The sequence below is a fragment of the Gekko japonicus genome, unplaced genomic scaffold (genome assembly GCF_001447785.1).
Source record: "Gekko japonicus isolate JY-2015 unplaced genomic scaffold, Gekko_japonicus_V1.1 scaffold83, whole genome shotgun sequence".
Lineage (NCBI taxonomy): Eukaryota > Metazoa > Chordata > Lepidosauria > Squamata > Gekkonidae > Gekko > Gekko japonicus.
This window is the reverse complement of record NW_015168655.1, coordinates 2051148-2072281: the sequence shown is the minus strand read 5'-3', so window position 1 is coordinate 2072281 and position 21134 is coordinate 2051148. Positions and strand designations below refer to the sequence as shown.

Here is a 21134-nt window from a genome sequence, read left to right as displayed (position 1 = left end):
AGGGAAACGGAAGCACAGACCTTTTCACAGTATTTCAAAACATCTGTTAGAATAAAATGAGTTGTATCTATGAAATTAATAGGGACGTTTTTGAAAATCATTAACTTTCAGTCTATTTTCTTTATACTGTATCAGTCACTTTTGCCATCAGTGCATAGTCTGCTGCTTGGTCCTGCGGCATTTGTGATATGGGGGTTCTACAAGGTTCCATCTTGTCCCCCTTGCTGAACCCACTGGGAGAGGTCACCTGGGGATTTGGAGTGAGGTGTCCCCAATATTTTAATGACCCCAATATATGAATGATATATTTCATGATATACTGCATTCATATATATATGAATGCAGAGTAAGCCTGTCTTGGAGGGGGCTGCACTCCCCGTGAAGGAGCAGGTTCTTATCTTGGAGTTGCTACTGAAACCTGGCTTATGGTTGGAGGCTAAGATCTCCTGTATGGCATATAGTATCTATTATCAGCTCCAGCTGCTTGGCCAGCTACAACCATTCCTCAAAAACCATGATCTAGCCACAGTCGAAGGAAATCTTGTGGGGCTGTCCCTTTAAGGAAGGGGGCATAGCCCCACCATAACTGCGGGTTAGGTGATTCATGCTCTGATCAGATTTAAGTTAAGACTATTTTAATGCCCTGTGCCTTTGAAAACTGTCTGGAAACTTCAGTTGGTCCAAAATGCAGCAGCCAGGCTATTGTTGGGGGTTGGTTACAGGATCATATCACTCCTGCATTGGTTGCCCATCTATTTCCAGGTGCAATTCAGAGTACTGGTTCTTACCTTTAAGGCCTTAAACGGCATGAGGCTAGGTACCTGAAACACTAGCCTCCTCCCATATCCAACCAAATAAGATCTGCCTCTCAAGCCCTGTTCTCTGTTCCTCCCCACACACATTTAGATGTGTGGTGGGTGGTGACTAGAGGCAGGGCATTTTCTTCAGTGACACCTCACCTCTGGTATGTCCTTCCCCCTTAAGGCTCACCTGATGCCTGCTTTATTTTCTTTTAGATACTAAATCAAAATGTATCTTTTTACTCAGGCTTTTAATTAGGGGTTTTATCTTACCAGCTATTTAATGGTCTATTTTTTGTGGGTATTTGTGTGTGTGAGTGTGCATGCGTGTGTGTTATGTGCTTGCATGCCTGGAAGTCATGGCGACTTCTGGCAACCCATGGGGTTTGGGCATTTTCAGCGAGGTAGCTTGATAGCCTGTTTCTGCATCTCAAGCCCTGGTATTCATAGAATCGTAGAGTTGGAAGGGGCCATACAGACCACCTAGTCCAACCTCCTGCCCAACGCAGGACCAGCCTAAAGCATCTCTGACAAATATTTGTCCAGCCTCTTCCTGAAAGCCGTCAGTGAAGGGGAGCTAACCACCTCCCTAGGCAGCTGATTCCATCTTTGAACCACTCTGACTGTGAAAACCTTTTCCTAATATACAGCTGATACCTTTCTGCATCCCACGCTCAATCATGCTGCATTGCCTATGGCTCCCAACTGGCAGAAGCAGCCTGGCGGGGTAGAAGGTTTGGGTGGAAGAGGTTAGTTCTGTGAATTCATTCTGTTCATTGGATTCAATCCGCTGACTGAAAATCTCTGCTGACCAGTGGGGCTTAACTTCTCTGCTTTCCCCTTCCTTCTTGCAGTCAAAAATGTTCCCCAGAACTATTTCTGGGAAACAGGGTACCCTCTAAGAGCAGCATGAATTTTTCAATGAACGCTGCAAAAAGTCTCTCTTAGTGAAAAGCACTTTGGAGGAAGCTTTGAGCTCACTAAGGGAGACTTTTTGCAGTGTTTATTGAAAAATTTGGATAAGTATTTTGGTATTTGACAACCTTGTGCTTGGAAATATCTGCTGAACTCCCTGAGGAAGACACTGAAACAGGAGGATATCTGGACCTCTGTTGGAGGAAGACTGAGCACTTATTCAAAATAGACTTAAAGGAGTCCTCCCTCTTAAAACTTTTGTATAATTAAGGAGGACTGATATTAATAAAGGGGTTGTGCAATATCTTTTGTGATATATTAAGAGACGATACTTAGATGTTTTGATATATGATTCTTTCTATATATTCAGGCTTATATGATAAATAATATATTGTGAATAAATTGTAAAAATATAAAACAAAAAATATATAAAAATTATTTGAGATTTTTTAAAATTTATTTTCAGGTTTTCCATATACATTAAAAAACAACTAAGAGCCCCAAGTAGTTGTGGTTAGAGGAAATGATTTTTTTAAAATTAATTTATTTTCAGTTTTTGCATATACATTAAAAAAAAGTTTCCAATATACAACAGTAATTACATCCTTTTCCATATCTACTCTAACCCTTGAATAACATACAAACAATAATACAAATTTAAATTGGAGTCATTCTTTCGCCTTATTTCTCTTGTCCAACCATATGTATAACTTTTCCCACTTTTTTTAAACACATCATCATCTTTATTTTGTAATCTTGTAGTTAATTTATCCATCTCTACCACCTCCAAAATTTTATAAATTAGTTCCTTTTTGGGGGGTATTCCCCCTTGTTTCCAGTATTTGGCAAACAATATACAGGCTGCTGTGATTGTGTATATAATTACATATTTTTCTTCCATTTTATAATTACCTGTTGTTATATTTAACAAAAATAATTCTGGGATTAAAGGTATTTCTACCTTTAATATGTTTGTTAATAGCTTTTGTACCATAAATCAATAACGTTGTGTCACCGGGCATCTCCACCATGTATGGTAGAAGGTGCCCACATTATTTTTACACTTCCAACAATTTCTTGACAAATTGGGGTAATATTTTGCCAATTTATCTGGTGACAAATGCCACCTATGAAACATTTTAAACACATTTTCTTTATACGGAATTGATCTTAAGTATTTCACAGACTTCCATATTTTAGACCAACTTTCATCCTCGATTATATGCCCAATGTCCTGCATCCACGTTATCATTGAACTTTTCACCACTTCATCCTGCTCATATTCTACCAGAAATAACTTATACAACTTCTGTATTAATTTATCGTTCGTGGACAGCCATAATTTATCTAAATCAGTTTTCTCCCGGTAGATCCCTTTAATTTTATCTTTTTCAAATCTTGTTTTCAATTGCATTGTTTCCCACCATGTTAACTCTATATTCTGATTCAACATTTGCTCTGAAGAAATTAACTTATCATATTTGTCTAATAACGTCTCATAGCTAAGCAGTTTAGATTTTGTCATTAAAGATGGCTTTGTAAATGCTTCTAATGGCGATATCCATCTTGGCATTTTAATATAGAATCGTTCTTTAGTCTCTTGCCAGATTTTATTAAGGGCTCCTCTTATAGTATGTTGTTTAAATTTGGAATCTGCTTTATCTTTTTCATATCCCAAATATGCATGCCATCTCATTGCTAAATCAGAACCTTCCAAGGTTAGAAGCCTTTTGTTTTCTAGGGACGCCCACTCCTTTATCCATACCATTGCTGCTGCCGAGTAATAAAGCTACCAGTTTGGGAGTCCCAAGCCCCCACTCTCGTTCCTATCCTGTAAGACTTTCCACTTTATCCGTGCTTTTTTCCTGGACCATACAAATTGCCTACATATTCTATCCAACTCATTAAAGAATTTAACATTTCTCAGCACCGGGATGTTCTGAGCCAAAGATAAGAATCTCGGTAATACATTCATCTTTAATAAAGCTATTTTTCCCATAAAGGATAATTTCAGATTCTCCCATTTTCCTAAGTCTTTTTTGATGCCTTATAACAATCTGTTGTAGTTATCCTCTATTAACATATTATTTCTCTTTGTCATTGTCACTCCGAGATATTTCACTCTTTTAACAATGTTCATATGTGATATTCTTTGAATCTGTTCTACACATCCTACTGTACAATTCTTTGTCAGTATATTTGTTTTATTATAGTTAATTTTTAATCCCGATACTTTTCCATATCTTTCAATACAATCCATCAAAGGAGCGATAGAGTCTGTAGGGTTTTCCACTACAAATACAAGATCATCTGCGTACGCTTGTAATTTAAAATTTTCATCTTTAACTTTAAGACCTTTTATACTGTCATTTTCTCTAACCAGATCTGTCAATGTTTCTAATGTAAAAAATAAATAGCAGTGGTGATAATGGACAGCCTTGTCTCATGCCTTTTTGTATATCTATATTTTGGGTCGTATCTCCATTTACCACCACCTTAGCTATCTGCTTCGAATATATTGCTTTTATCATCGTATAGAAATTCTCTCCACACTCCCATTTGGCAAGCTTTTGCAACATAAAGTCCCAGTTTACCCTATCGAAGGCTTTTTCTGCGTCTAGAAATATTAACGCTAGTTGCTTTCCTGGATGTAATTCATAATATTCTAGCACATCCATAATCACTCTTATATTATTCTTGATCTGCCTCCTTGGAAGAAATCCTGCCTGATCTTGATGAATTAGATCTACTAAAACCTTTTTCAGTCTTGTCGCAACTATCGAAGCAAAAATCTTATAATCAGCGTTTAGCAAAGATATTGGTCTATAATTTTTTACCTCCCTTTCATCTGTATTTGGCTTATGGATTAACGTTGTTCTTCGGACAGCGCTGGCTCTTCGGCTTTGAAACGGAGATGAGCACCGCAACCCTAGAGTCGGATTCGACTGGCTTTCGAGCAAGGGAACCTTTACCTTTACCTTTACTATTTCTTTTACTACCTCTTTAAAGGGAAGTAAAATTTGATCTTCAAATTGTTGATATATCTCTATAGGTATACCATCCGGCCCTGGTGCTTTATTTCTTTTCTGTTGTCTAATACTTTCAATTATTTCGCAGCAAGATATTGGACTGTTTAGAGCAGACTTTTGTTTTTCATCAAAGATCTTTTTATTCCACCTTGAAATATAATCCTGTGTAGCCTGGGGATTTAATACTTCTTGGCGATATAATTTACTATAAAATTTTTCTATAAAAATTATTTGAGATATTTTATAATTGTTTGTAGCACGGTATTTGCTGATTTTTGGTATTTCCTACTTACCGTGGGTCCTATTTTGGTTTTGTGAATTTTTTAAAAGGCTTCAGATTTTTCTGCAAACCTAGGGGGTTCCCTACATTTGAACAAAAGTCTCCTTTGTATCAACATGGCCCTGATCCACAGATTTAAGTATCCACAGGTCGGGGCACACTTGGCTATTAGATATGTGATACCAATGAGTATCCAAGTTCATACCCAAGATTCTTTCCATCAACCTCAAAACCTCTTAGAATAAGGGCACTTCCACTAAAAATGAAAGAAGTCTCTGCTCTCTTTTTGACACTCAGGAAGGGAGGAACACCGACTGACCATTAAAGAGATTAGACTCATAAGTAACAGAACTGTTCTTAACACTGAGAAATGCAGCCTCTCCTCTGTGCTGGTAATTCTACATTCCAGGCAGTGCTATCCTAAGCAGAGTCACACCTGGCAGATGGCCAGTAGGACTTTAATGGACCTATGAAGGCATAATTTTGCTTAGAATTGCATTGCAAATGTCTTTAACCCAAATATTTTACTTTCCCAAATATTTTTAACAGATGGCATTTATTTTTTCTAAGTTCAATTTAATAGGGAAAAACTAAAAGAGGAAATTTAATTTTGGTAGTAGTATTCTCACTAGAGTTCCCAAATCCCCCCGGGGGGGCGGATTTCCCCCCGCTTTCAAGGCCCGATTCCCGCTCCCGCGGAATCGGGGCCCGGGGAAAACCCCACCCCCGCGTGCGTGCCACCCAGAAGTGACGTCGCACGCTGGGGGTGGGGCCACGCCATTTGAGGGGAAAACAAAGAGTTTCCCCCTCAAATGGCGTGGCCCCACCCCCAGCGTGCGACGTCACTTCCAGGTGACGCGCACGCGCTGTGCGCGCGCGCATGATTTAGACGCCAGCCGGGAGCCCCCCGCTCCCGGCCAAAATCCATTTGGCAACCCTAATTCTCACCTGTAATTTTCTTCCAGAAAAGGGTAATGTCAGCTTTGCCCACTGTTGTGTTAACTAGATTTCCATAGGTAGTTTGTCATACTTATGTTTGTAGAGATCCTGATTTTTTTCCCCAAGTACATTCATGACTATCTTACAAGTTTGTCAGGGCAGTAATAGGGAAAATCTTTTTATTTCTTCTGTTCTTTTTCTGTTTATATTAAATGGCATAGTCTCTGTTTTTTTTCCTTAGTTATATCCAGCTAAATGTGCATATGGTATCACTGACCACTTTGCAGGAGTTTTCAGGTTCTGCTATAGTCAGCAATATGTAATTTGTGGACAATACTCCCTTTTTCCTTATCATTTCCTTTTATTATTGTCAGTGGTTCTAATACCAACATGATCATGATAGTGGACATCCCTGTCTTGTTCCTTGGGTCAGATCAAAAGCACTGATAACCCATTGGCTGCTACCCTGACCTTGTGGCTATGATATTTTTAAAAATTCTCTCATATTAAATGTCTTCAAATCCTGGAGTAAAAATTATAACTCAACATTGTCTAAAGCTTTCTTTCTTTCTTTTTGGCTGTATAAGTGTAATAATAGAACTTGTTTTGAGCCAGAAGCTGAGTTTCATTTTTTTTAAATTACAAAATAATTTTGCATTTTCCTGTTCTACAAAAAGAACCCTACAACCAGAGGTCATTTCGGGGGGGAACACGGGGGAACACAGTTCACCCGGGTGAGGTGCAGGGGGGCAGGGCACATGACGAAGCCCCGCCCCCTGCTTCCGGCCGCCCCACTTCCAGCCCTCATTCAGCCAGGAGGAGGCAGGAGAAGAGGGAGGGTAAGTTGCTTCCTCCCCGCCTCTCCCCACCCCTGCCTGCCTGGGGCCAGGGAGGGCCTTGGCGGGGCTTCCTCGCACGCCCGCTGGCCTTGCAGGTCCACTGCCGGGCCCCTGATGTCAGGGGGTGTGGCATATGCTAATGAGTTATGCTAATGAGTTCCCCTAGCTCTTTTTTTTTACAAAAGGACCCCTGCCTACAACTCATCATAATGTTTATGGTTATGCAAAATCTCATTTAATGTGTTGGCCAGAATACAAAGGGCTTGTTGTTCAGGAGCGAGACAGGACTTCCTCTTCTTGGGAATCACAACTATTTTGGTATCCTGACTGAAGCTGAACACCTTTCTTGATTCTGGAATATAATTTATTACCTCTGTTATGAATCTTCGATGAGACCTGCAAATGTTTCATAATGGTAGGATTACCAACATGAAATTGTTTAATCTCAGTTGTCTGAAACTGGTTTTGTTCTTAAAGAAAGCTTAACTTTTAATCTGAATATTAGCTGTGAGTCCAATCAGTCCTGGAGTTACCCTGAACATACCAGTTCAGGAGTATGTGTCACATGGTATTGAATAGAACCTGTAGTGTTTTACCAATGGATTGAAATATCGCCAGGTGTCAACCAGCTGCAGAACTCCTTTAACACTCATTTCTTTTTAGAGTAGCTGTTCCTTTATTCCTTCCCCCATTTTCTCACACACATATACACACCAGCAAAGTCATTCAAAATTCTGAAAAAAGGCAAAAGTTATTTTTGCTCTTGTTGGGAGCATGCCATATTCCAGTAGTGATCTTTCCCAGAGGGCTGATAGCTAACAGCTATATTCCTAAGAATGCATCCCAGGGAATAAGCCTCATTGGAAAAGAAGACTGACTTTTGAGCAACCAGTTTAGGATTGCTCCTGACAGGACATGTATACTTTCTATTTCTAGCAGTTGTTTAAAAATCAATCCATTGTCAAAGACTTATCTAAAGTTCTGTTTCGTTTCCCAAAAGAAGCAGATGTTGTTACAATATTGTGTCTTATAATTATGGGCTCAGACAAATGAGGTTTAAGATCGTGTGTCTTGATCCATCTATAAAATACAACCTGCAGGCTCATGGGGCCTTCTTCTGTCTCAGGGCTATTGTAGAGAAGGGAAGGGAGTTTAACCCTTCAGCTGCACTTAGTTTTCATAATCAGAACTGGTTGTCCTATTCTGCTATTTGCATTTTTTAAAAAATGCAGAGTAGCAAAACTATTGTAGGTTGAAGAAAGAAGCCTCCTCTTCCTCTCATGCAAAGATACAAGACAAATTTAGGATGCTTAAGACTGTAATTTGCATTTTATGGTTAGATCAAGACTCATGATCTTAACCTTGGTTGTTTGTGCTCTACATAATGCACAGCTTCAGATGCTTACAAACACTATAGAAGGAGAGGTGGGAGAAATGATGACAAACCAAAAGTGAATTGAGCAAAGAAAACCTGTTGCAGACTACTACTTGGAGAAAATGCTTCAAAGACCATCTAGTAGGCAATCATTTGTTTGCAATATTTGTAAACAGATTACACCTTCTGAAGAAGCAGTTCACCTCCTACATGTCGTACAGAAGAAGAAGCAATAGTGGGCAATAAAAATATCTTCAAAAAACAAACATGAAAGGTAGGCTGCAAACACAAGGCAACAAGCTATGGATTCCTCACAAAGAGGAATGGAGCAGCCTAATGGAACCTGAGAACTCCCTACCAGAGAAAAACCAGTCTAGCAGCAAAATAAGGTGGACACAAAGCATCAAGAGAACAATACTCTAACTGCAAAAGGAGTTGCAACAGAAAGCACATACAGGTACCTTGTACTAAGTCAGACCATTAGTCTGTCAAGGTCAACATTGTCTTGTCTGACTGGCAGCCACTCTTCAGGTCTCAGGCAGAACTCTTTCACATCATCTCCTTCCTGATCTTTTTTAGCTGGAAACGCTAGGGACTGAGCCTGGGGCTTTCTACATGGAAAGAAGACGCTCTACCCCTGAGCCAGGGTCCCTCCCCAAATTCCTCATGAGGAAGCCAGAAGCCTAACACCAAGAAAGATTACAAATGCACACTTTAACATGAAAGCTACTGTTGTTCTGTACTGGAAGGTGTGTGTGTGGGGGAAGCTAATGATGATTCCCCCCCACACACACACACACTATGGGTGTCCGCTTTCAAATCATGAATATGTCTCAGTACTCAGTATGCTGTGTGATAAGAGGGGTGCCATATCCCACACTGGAAACCCCTTTGGTTTTGACAGCTCTTTTCAGAGAGTCCAGTGTCTCAGTGGACATGTAGAGTCAGAATTTTCATGTGCTACTACTCAGATCCTCAGTTCCTGAGATTCCCTCATTCAGTGCATGCAAGAGACAGTTTGCAGCCAAACGGCAAAGCTTGTTATCATATATTGCAGATATCAATGAGTGCCTAGGGCCTAACAAATGTGGAAGTCATACTGAGTGTGAGAACACCTCTGGGAGCTACACCTGCCACTGCAGAGCTGGATTCCAGGAAGACTTCAGGAGTGGCAGTATGTCTGCATGCACTGGTAAGGGCTCTCTGGGTTCCCATATTGCTTGAGATGTCGCATGCTTCCTCCAGGCATGGCACTGCATGAATATTTGTGCCCCTGCTACAGCTCTCACCACTCTGACAGTACTTACCATAGCACAGACAGTAATCTCCCCACTCTTTTTTGAAAGAAATGGACAGAACGATTGCAAGTGGAAGAAGGTAATATTCCCTATGGAGGTTTGGGCATCTCACAAGCTAGGTGGTGACTCTTCAGTTTCCAAAATGGCTGCATGAGTTGGCCCATACGCGACTGACCATCTCTGCTACTGGTGGCAAAGAATTACACAGGACAACAGTACAAGGAAAATAATTTGTCATTTAAAAACAATTACATTTTAATTCCACAGACCGCCTTCAGTTTGTAGTGCTATTGTCCGAAACAGTATTGAAAGTACGAAGCCATCTCCACCATGCCTCATGGAAACTGCTGTGAAAATGGGGGTGGCCAAGCAGGTCTTTAGCTGATACAAGGAACATCTGCAGACAGAGAGCTGTTTTGCTAGTGAAGTCAGAATTGTTCTTTTATATTTAGAACATTGAAACAAAAATCCTCTTACTGCTTCCTCTAGGATCAGTCTCACTATGTCCTTTCTGGATTGTTTCTTCTCTTTCTGTTTGTAGTACTAGGTTTGGTATGTGTTTTCTGGGTTCATGTTTCAGAACAGTGAACTGTCTTCTGGTGGTGAATTTGTAAACACTTCCACTACATCCTTTTGTTATGTAGAACTGATCCATTGTTAGCACAATAAATGTGCATTTGATTCTGATTGTTGTGCAGAGTTCACATAGCTTTTAAAAAGTATATTTCTTACATACCTTTTAAAATCAAGAATTGGGTACTGTGGACTCTATTAGGATTTTAAAAAACAACTTGGATCTGTGCTGTGTAACTACCAGCACTAGAGTGTTCTTGAGGCCTTGTTTTAACTGTAAAACACTCAAGGCTATTTTAATTAACCCCATATGCAAAGCCAGTTCTGAGGTGTTCATCCAGCTCACTTAAAAAAAGAAAATGTGTAGCAGAGCAGTAATATTCTTTATTTCTGTTTACATATTTGTACTTTCTTTTAAAGGAGCTGCGATGGCTCAAGTGGTTAAGATGCTGAACTGCAGGCTGTGGAAGGTCGGTAGTTCAGCAGTTCAAGACCCAGGTGCCGCATGACAGAGTGAGCTCCCGTCTCTAGTTCCAGCTCCTGCCAACCTAGCAGTTCGAAAGCAAGAAATTGCAAGTAGATAAATAGGTACCACTTCGGTGGGAAGGTAACAGCGTTCCATGCGCCTTGGTGTTTAGTCATGCCGGCCACATGGCTACGGAAACGTCTTCGGACAGTGCTGGCTCTTTGGCTTTGAAACGGAGATGAGCACCGCAACCCTAGAGTCAGATTTGACTGGCTTTCGAGCAAGGGAACCTTTACCTTACTTTCTTTTAAGCACCTCACCGTGGCTGGGCTCGGGGACCTCTGACATAGTAGCATGCTGGGTGATGTTGGGCCAGTCACACACACTCAGCCTAATCTAACTCACAGCGCTGTTGAGAGGGTGAAATGGTGGAGGGGATAAAGCTGTAAGCTGCTTTGGGTTCCCATTGGGGAGAAAAGTGGGGTGCAAATTTCTACATAAATAGTTAATGTAGGCCTTTGAAAAGTCAGTTATGAAATTCTCCAAGCCAGTAATGAGATTCAAAGAAAGGTGAAAAGAGTTAAAATAGTCGCAGGTAACAAAAATAGCCCATGATGAAGGTTTCTTTGGAATAACTGCATGGCATCTTTCATTAAAGAGGAATAACATTCTAGCCCTCTGTGTTGCAGAGGTAATCTTGCTCGAAAGCCAGTCGAATCAGACTCTAGGGTTGTGGTGCTCATCTCCGTTTCAGGATTGCAAAAGTCTAGTCAGACACTCTTACCCACTGTGCCATGCTGGTCCTCTAAAAGTTCCTTCCAGTGGCTTGAAGTTTGTTGCAATCTGTTCTTTCTGCCTTTGCACAATTTGGCACCAAAAGCAGCAACCATCATTCAGACTCAGCACATCATTGGGCAATGTCCACATCAGAGCATTCTCATGATTAGCGAATGAACATACATTGGTGGAGAAGTGCTCCAGTTTTGCCTTAAGTTGATGTATTTGCAGCTGCTGAAGCTGAACACTTTACTTAAAAACTAAGTCTTGGTGCTTTGTCTCCTGGCGGTTTGTTCTTCTAAGTTGGGAAGTTCTCCATCTATTCCAGATCGGAATCACCAGCAAAATTTGTTGTGCTCAGCATGCGCCTATTCATTCTAACCTTTTCACTAGACGGAGTGCCTTTTTGTTCCCTCTAACCACCTGGTGTCTTAGCAATGAGGTTGTTGCAACCCATCTGAGAATCACTTCTCTGACTACTTCACAGCATGCCTTTTCGCATGGCTCAGTCATGGCTGAGTTTTCCAGTCGTGGAACTGGAATGGCTTGTCTTCTCACAACCACTAGTGCTTTCTTCTTTGCTGCAATAAGTGATTTCACCAGGTTGGAGCAGGTTGCCTTGTGTCACCTGGAGGCTGGAAACAACTTTCTCGTTACAGACATTGATGAGTGCCAGCAAAATGCCTCCATCTGTGAACCCAATGGAAGTTGCATCAACAGTATGGGGGATTACCTGTGTAAATGTAAGCCAGGATTTGGAAAGAGCTCAAAGGATGATAGAAAGATATGCAAAGGTACAGCCCAATGGGAACACATTTCTTTCTTAATCAGCCAAAATAATGCATGGATAATGAAACCTCTTAAAGTTACATCAGTACTGCAAATGTTCTAGTGTTGCAAAATGAGTGGAACTTGGTTTTTTTGTGCCCAGAGAATAGTTTGAGAGTACATGAAGAGATTATATTCTCCAAGTGACACAGATAGTCACTACTTAATCATAATATTTCCTGGAGCTCCCTAAAAGCTGATCTGAGCTTTCCGAACAAAGAGCAAGGTATGTATAATCAGTGAATCAGCTTAATCAGTACAGAGTATCTATTGTGAACATGATATGCATGGAGGATCAGTGTATTTGAGTTAAAGCCCACATTGCACGTGTCTATTTGTATTGAATTTGTGCATTAATCTATCAGATATAAGAACCTTGTATTTATTTTGATTTCATATGTTTATTTATTTATTTATTGTTAAATTTATACCCCGCCCTCCCCAGATGGGCTCAGGGTGGCTAACAGGGCGGTTTAATGATCAACTTGTTTTCACATCCATTATTTGTATATATTCATATGCACCATTGTTGCATGTTTTGTGGAGGCGAGTTTTTATACATGTAACGTTGATGGATTTTTCTGCGGAAGAATTCACTTCTTGCAGAGTCAACATGATCTTTGTGTAAACCATAATGGACACTGGTTCGCCAAGGCCTGTATTGCTCTCCTGTGCTGTCTTCCCCTCTTTGTCCAGCATTGTCTTTCGTTCATGCTGGTGTCCACATGTGAATGTGTAATTATCATTTTTAAGGCAGATTCAGAGATGGATGATTATCTAACAGCTTATGTTTGTTTCTGGTTTCACATAACGCAGCAATAAACAAACTGGGATCACAGCAAATAATAATGTAACAGAATAGAACAATTACTGTGTCAGAACCAACAATAAATCCAATTAAATATTTACCAAATGTGCTCTCTCTCTCTGTGTATTTAATGAATAAAGTGCTAAAATATCTTAATGTCTGAATTACAATAATGACAATATAAATGTGTATGTATCATCCTAATAATAATCAATCATAGAAGTAAGTCCATCTCAAAAAAATACAAACATGAAACAATGTTAAATAGTCCATAGTATTCCAAACTTGTTCAAAGAGTTCTTCAATTAATAAAGTCACTGCAGGGGGATGTCTGTTGATCTTCAAGCTTTCAAAGCATCAGCAAAACCAGATCTCTGTGGACGTTTGATAGCATCTGTCAGGAGACCTGTGTGGGAGTGGAAAGCAGGCACAGCCTACAATGCTTAGCAACAGTTATAACCAATCGGTGTCCAGGGGTTGTGTGAGGAGATTGTGACTTAAATTTTGTGGGCTGTGGAACTGCGTTTTTTCTCTACAGTGTTCTTTACTCTCACAGAGTTAAACTGAGGGGACAGTCTGGTCTGAGAAAAAGATCCCTCACTTGGGACAGAGTGAGTAGAGGCACAGGCCTGGTATAAAAGGCTGTGGGCCTTGAATAGTAACCAGTTAAGAGAAATAGGTAGCCACGTTAAGAGCTGTTTATTTTGCCTTTAGACACTGTTATATATTTTAAGCACCTTGTCTTGTTTTCCTTGTCCCATTACTGTATTAATGTTCTCTGTCTGGTCATCACACCTATATTTCTCGGCTTAAAGGGGGCATTTTGGTTGGGCTTGGGAGGGTACTCTGGGCCTTCCCAAGGGACCCTAAGTCCAGAGTGGTGGCAGAGGAAAGTGGCAACCCACTAGGGGTCATGACAGCATCCATTTCAAGCCAACTCTTTTTCAAGAGCTGATAATACTTTCCTTCGAGTGGTCAGTCTCCACTAATTACAGGATACATTTATAATGGAATGCATTTACCTCCTGATTCACAGTATCTCATTTAGAGTGTTTCAAAATGGGTATAGCGTTCTTACTCACATAAACTAAGCCTGCATCAACCAAACCAAATGAAGACCAGGGAGTACTGGCCTGCTAGGCACTTAACACTGATCATGTTTACAACCCCAGGAAGGCAACTAGAAGAGGTTTATCCATTAGTAGGCTGTCACTGAAGTAAAATTGGACTTCACTGTTCTCATTAGCCCCAAGAGGATGGCTGGTGGTTTTTGTGGATTGAGGGTTCACAAACTGTGCAGGCTTCCATGCAACTGTATGCCTACATATGGTATAGCTTCTAAATACCCCAGCCTGCTACTTAACATGGCACCATTTCATGCAGTAGTTGCCAAGCTATTCCACTGCCTCATGGTAACCTTTAGTCATCTATATGTTGTCGAAGGCTTTCACGGCCAGAGTTCATTAGTTGCTGTAGATGTTCCAGGTTGTGTGGCCATGGTCTTGGCATTGTAGAACCTGACGTTTCGCCAGTAGCTATGACTGGCATCCTCAGAGGTATAACACAGAAAGATGGAGTACTCTCTATGTCAAGGTGAGAAGAAAATGGTAGGCAGGTAATTTATATCTACTCCAGAAGGTGGGGTAGGGCTGAATCATTATCTTGTAGGAGTTCCCCAGGCTATGAACATGCTAATGGAGGAGCTTTCCTGAGGAGGTTTTTTTGTATATGGATTGTTTCCTGAGGAGGTTTCCTGTTTCCTGAGGAGGTTCTTTTGTATGTGGATTGGCTGTTGAAATTCTAATCTTATCTGTAGTGCTATTGTCAGATGTAGAGCCTTTTGTGTTTTTCAGGACAGGAAACCATGCCCTATTTATTTTTAAACTCTCTTCTTTCTTGTTGAAATTGTGTTTATGTTTATGTTTATGAATTTCAAAGGTAGTCATCTACCTTGCATCTTGGGCCCAAGCTCTAGTTTCTTTTGAGTTATGAGAATACCATCCCTCTTATATTCATTGGTATCAACCCTCTTCCATCATAACACAGTAATTAGTTGATTCTTAGTAGATATTTGTGCAGAGATTCATCAGGGACTAGAAACGTTGCTGCAAGCAGTCATGTGATGGGTCCCTAGCTGGATTATGAATGGTGCTGACTGCTTTGGAAATTGGAATAGAGCAGAGCCATGGTGTGGTGAATTGAACAGGCTCCTATGCGCTGAGCAAGACCCATATGCTGGATGGCAAAAAGCAAGATGTTGATGGTGGGCTGGCCATGAAGAATAATACTACTGGTAGAGCAGGAGCATGAACTTGAATTGTTGTTTATTGTAGATGGCAGTTATAGAGGCAAAAAGCTTATTTTTTGAGGAGCCAGGAAATTTTACTAGCAGTTCAAATTCACAATTAGAATCTAGAGGCTAGATTTGAGGTAGATTACAAGCTAGATTCGAGTCCACCAGCACCTTAGAGCTTACAAGAAAGATTTTCAGGGTATAAGCTTTTGAGAGCCAAGTTCCTTTCATCGGATCCTAGTTGGAATGGAGATTTCTGAGTCCTTATATCCCAGTCATAAGGTGGGAGGGGTGTTGCAGAGAAAGACCTCAGGGTGCAGAGGTACAGTGCACATAGTAATCAGCTCGATTAGAGCAGTGGGGAAATGCTTGGGGCATTATACCTCTGCGTCCTGAGTTCCTTCTTTGCAAACCCCTCCCATCTTCTGACTAGGATATCAGGACTCAGAAATCTCCATTCTAACTTGTATCTGATGAAGGAAGCTTTGACTCTCAAAAGCTCATATCCCCAGAATCTTGTTGGTCTCTTAAGGTGCTACTGGCTCTTCTCCTGAAGACCAACATGACTACCTTCTGGAACCTTTTGGAGGCGAATGTAGCCATAAGTGCCTCGACAATGTTTGAAACCATGAGTGTCTCCATTTATGAATGACATTTTTGGAGGAGCCTTCACAGTGAAATATGTGTGTGTGTGTGTTGTCCATTCACGGGGTGCTGAAGAAGTGAGTTATGCCCAGAAGGCAGATTTCCACAGTGCACCTGAAAGCCACTCTAATAACACTGAAATATCACTCTAATGGCAGAAAGTGAAGAGGACCTAAAGAGCCTCCTGCTCAGAGTAAAGGAGGAGAGCGCAAAACTGGGCTTGAAGCTCAACATCAAAAAAACTAAGATCATGGCATCCGGCCCCATCACTCCTTGGCAAATAGAAGGGGAAGTCGTGGAAGTGGTGACAGACTTCACGTTCCTGGGATCCCAGATCACCGCAGACTGTGACAGCAGTTATGAAATTAAAAGACGCCTGCTCCTTGGGAGGAAAGCGATGGTGAACCTAAACAGCATGATAAAAAGTAGAGACATCTCCCTGCCAACAAAAGTCCGCATGGTCAAAGCAATGGTATTCCCAGTAGTCATGTATGGCTGTGAGAGTTGGACTATAAGGAAGGCCGAGCGCCGAAGAATAGATTCTTTTGAACTATGGTGCTGGAGAAGACTCTTGAGAGTCCCTTGGACTGCAAGAAGATCAAATCAGTCAATCCTAAAAGAAATCAACCCTGACTGTTCCCTGGAAGGCCAGATAATGAAACTGAAGCTCAAATACTTTGGCCACCAAATGAGAAGGGAGCACTCACTGGAGAAGACCCTGATGCTGGGAAAGATTGAAGGTCAAAGAAGACGGGGACGGCAAAGGATGAGATGGTTGGACAGTGTCATCGACGCAACGAACATGAAATTGAGCCAACTTCAGAGGACAGCGGAAGACAGGAGGGCCTGGCGGGAGATGATCCATGGGGTCGCGAAGAGTCGGATTCGAGTGTGCGACTGAACAACAACAACCTGAAAGCTGCTATGCCTAACCTGTCTGGCAGATTCAGGTGGATAGCCATTTTGGTCTGAAGCAGCAAAGGCACCTTTAAGACCAACAAAGTTTTATTCAAGGTATAAGCTTTTGTGTGCACACTGTGACCAACTTTGTTGGTCTTCAAGGTGCTACTGGACTCAAACTTTGTTCTGTCTGGCAGAAGTATTCTGTTACTGATCTGGTAAAAGAACTGGCTGTGTGTGAACCAGCACTGGAGAGCAGATTGTTCTTTGCATGTGAAGAAAAGGAACAAGGATTGAGGAAATAGCAAAATGAATTTGCTAAAATGTACAGATTAGCAACCAATTTCAGGAAATTGCTGAGGCAATGAAGCCAAACTGCCTTCCCGTTAGCTTCTCCATCTAGTTAACATTGCAGCAGAGCTTCTCAGTGCCAGTTTCATGGCCTGCAAAAGCTTCCTACTTGCATGTTCCTTCCTGAAGACAAAGAAGATCTTGCTGTTGATCCTGTCTTCTGGCTCAGGCTAAAATTCTGGAAAGTGGGCCAGCAAGAAAGAGAAGAAATTGCAGCTCTCTATGTGGATGTTGACTTTCGAACCCAATGTTGTCCCAGATTACTGTGTGGTTAAATATAATATTTATTGTTTTCATTAATTCAGAATCTGTTAGGTGTTATTAAGTTGTCATTATCCTTATAAGTTAGTTGCATAATATTTAAAAGTTATATCTGAAATGAATCCGAGTTCCAATAAAGGTTTAGTGGTGTAGCCTAGGTTCTCACTTGTAACTTGCATTGTTACCTGCATGCCATGTACTAAAATATATTTTATAATTTCATCAAAGTTACTGATAATGTACCATGTAATTTCAAGAGAAGCCCTCTGCCAGAGAAGCGCTGCAATTTCAAGAGAAGCCCTCCCTGTTAGAGAGCCATTGCCATCCCTGCCCTGCCATTTGAAGGACAATTCAAGACATGCACTTTAGCCTGGTTGCAATCCATGTTGAATGCATGACACTGATTAATGACAGCATTTTCAAAATGTCCCATTATGCAAAATGCCTTGCAGGAAATCAGATCTAATTAATTCACACAACTATAGTTCATCCTCACAGACACTCAGTCTACATAGGATACATAGTCTACATAGGATACATAGTCTACATCCTCACAGACACTCAGTCTACATAGGATACATGTTGTATCCTCAGAGACAGTTTGTTGTTCCTCAGCCTTTGCCTCTCATTTCCCTTTTCAAATGTCCTGTTCTCATGGTAGTTTTTCTTCTTTTTTCTTTACAGATATTGATGAGTGTCGCTCAAACCCGTGTAGCGAGGGTGCCAAATGCGTAAACCATGAAGGGGGATTTCGGTGCTCATGCGTACCTGGATATATCGACTACACTGAAGTTACCCGTGAGGGTAAAACAAAGAGCAGTTGCAAGCGTGAGTTCTGGGGCTGGAGGCTGGGGGAAGGGGCTGTGGGGCAGGACCATGTTGTGACATATGAATTGCTCCAGAGTCTAGAATTCTATGCAACATCCAGAAAAGGCTAGTGGTACAAATAGGAAAATATTACAGAATCTGGGGAAAGGTGCACTTGTAGAGCATTTAAAAATATTTTCTGGTAATATTTTGTTCAAAAATCTGCACATGAGAAACAAAACAAAGCAGAAGTCCATTGATTGCTTCAGTAAACCAAAATGACCTTCCTAGCCTAGCTTGTTTTGTTGGTTCTCTATTGGCAAAGACAGCTGGATTCCAAATGTGTTGATAGCAATCATTTTCTGCTCAGGCAACATCTAACTAGGCTACTCAGGTGCATCGTTTTTACAACCTTCACAAATGGTTCATTTCCACAGGAGTAACTAGTTTCCACTCCCCTGGAATGCTGGCATGGCAGCTTCCTCTTCCAGCTTGGGTGATTGAAAACAGTTAGCCACCCTCTGTTCTTTGGATTCATTTCAGACTATTCTGGGATCTGACCCTATCCACTGGCTGCATTGCTTGAGTCTCGCCTCCAACATTCTAAACAGTTTGCTGTTCCTCTCCCACCCATAGCCAGTCAGGACACAGAGGTTATTTGCATATGCAGCCTCATTGGCCTTTGCCTCAGAACACAGAGGTTGTTTGCATATGCGACTTGATTGGCTTTTGCCTCTAACATTCTAAATAGTTTGCTGTTCTGAGGGAAAATGTGTCCAATCTCCAGGTGAGGGCTGGAGATCACTCAGAATTCCAACTGCTTTCCAGATGGCAGAGATCAGTTCCCCTGGAGAAAATGGTGGGCTCTGTATCCTTATATGCTGCTGAGGTGGCCCCCATATGACAGCCAGTGTGATGTCCACAGTTGTTTTAATTCCTTTACAGTGTCCTAAATCCATCTGTAGGCACCTGTTGTTGGGATCCCTTGGAACAAGAGACTTTGGGGGGATTTTCTTTGGATTGATCTATGAATGGCTCTGGGCGCGGCAATGATTGCATTTACCTTCATCCACCTGTATGGAGATTGTGTCTCATCAAGGTCCTACACTCACCCATGGTTATCCAGGCTACTGTTTGGGGTGTTTTCACCTGTGTCTAAAATGAGAAAAGGATTAAAAAATGGGCAGGCACAAATAAAACAAACTTAATTGTGTCATTGCATTAGTGCAACACAAACAGGTGGGGGGGGACAGCATAATAGAAAATTGATTAAATGTGCAGTTTTTAAGGTGCAGATGCAGCAACAACACACCATGGATGCAACATCTGAAACGTAATGTACCTTTATATTGACCAACCAATCATGTGTGTAAACTCTTGGAAACCCACCCACCCCAATCCGCTTACTTGCCAAAGCCACAGGTATGGAGTAGTGAACGTGCTCTGGGTTGATGGTCAACAGTTCATGTGATAATAGTTCCTCTCCTCCAGCTGCTGGTTCTGCTAGTGCCCTGGGCACAGGTGGAAGAAACCGTATTTTCGGGTTCCTAGCCACTCGTTTGGGATGCATGCTTGCATCTTCATGCAATATGTGATCCAGTTGCTTAACATATGGGCAAGTTGTGGGAGCATTCCCAGAACAGCTGTTATGAGCAGCTACCCATTTGTACTCCTGTCTCATGTTTTTTGTTTCCGTGAAAAATATTGTGAACAACAAGAAAAATAATGATGGGAGTAACACAGTAATATAATAAAATAAATATCAGCATTGTAATACAATTAATAGATCACATTAAAAAAATTAAACAGTTCACCATGTGGGGTAAGTTTCAAAGCAATGGTGATGCCACAAAAGGGCAGCTAATGACAAAATTCAAATTTTGGAATTTCACACTGGAAAAATCTGAGTCTATATCCGAAGGGAAAAAAATCACAGGAAACGTGGGCCTATACTTGAATGGGAGAAAAATGCTGGAAAACTAGACTGAATACCATGCATTAAAGGGCCACTAGATCTGAAGCTACTCCTGGAATTGCCAAACTAATGAGGACAAATTGGTAAGATTCAGGGATTTAAGAAAACCAACATGTGGAAATGGTCTTACTGTTTGGTGCTCATTTAAGTTGGTGGTGTTGAGGTTATCTTATTCATGCACATTTTTGCACAGCCTAATGGGAGTCATAGTTCCCAACACTCCGAGTCATTTAATTGCCTGACCCAGCTGCCCATGATCCTGGGGAAGAATCAAATTCACCTATTGTGCAGGCTTAAAAGTGCCCAGAATCCAGAAGAAAATGACACTCTCCACCACCTGGGAAGCTGCTGGAGTTGGATGGTGGGAAGGCAAGGGGATCTAAGGTTCAGCTCACAAGTGATCCCAGCTGTTGAAAATAGTATGTTTGCCTGCTAAACTTGTTTGCCACACAGTTTGCTGTATCCCTAGAAGTGACTAAGTAGGTTGAGATCTAGCCATATGTGCAGAATGGACACATTAGAAGAAGAAGAGAAGAGAGAAGAAGAGATTGGATTTATACCCCGCCCTTCACTTGGAGTCTCAGAGCGGCTCCTTTCCCTTCCCCTCCCCACAACAGACACCCTGTGAGGTGGGTGGGGCTGAGAGATATCTTGGAAGGGGTACCATTATGTTGCTGTGCAATGTAGTTTTGCAATCTTTTAATATCCATCCCCTCAACTACCCAGCAGGTTACGCTATAAATAACTGTCACTATTAAAGGTATCGTGGACCACTTAATACAAACATTACTGTAATATACTCTAACTTTCAAAAGGGAGCCAGAATGTGAAGGACTTCTGGGAAAAGGGATGGATAGCAATACATTCTAATGCCTTATCTGTTCTGTCCCCAGGATCCCCCTGTTCAGCATCTTCAAACAGTAACTGCTCAAATGAACAGGTGAGCCCCAAATGTAGAATTTTGAAAGGCAGGAC

At 41.3% G+C, this 21134-nt stretch overlaps 1 protein-coding gene across 1 annotated transcript in view; it reads left to right on the top strand.

The window, feature by feature from the left end:
• Nucleotides 1–21134, top strand: part of ADGRE5 (adhesion G protein-coupled receptor E5) — a 53043-nt gene that overhangs the window by 9160 nt on the left and 22749 nt on the right. Inside the window, exons 5-8 of the mRNA XM_015415184.1 lie at nucleotides 9235–9369; nucleotides 11951–12085; nucleotides 18062–18205; nucleotides 21053–21099. Coding sequence (XP_015270670.1) covers nucleotides 9235–9369; nucleotides 11951–12085; nucleotides 18062–18205; nucleotides 21053–21099 — 461 coding nt within the window. The remainder of the gene's footprint in view (nucleotides 1–9234; nucleotides 9370–11950; nucleotides 12086–18061; nucleotides 18206–21052; nucleotides 21100–21134) is intronic.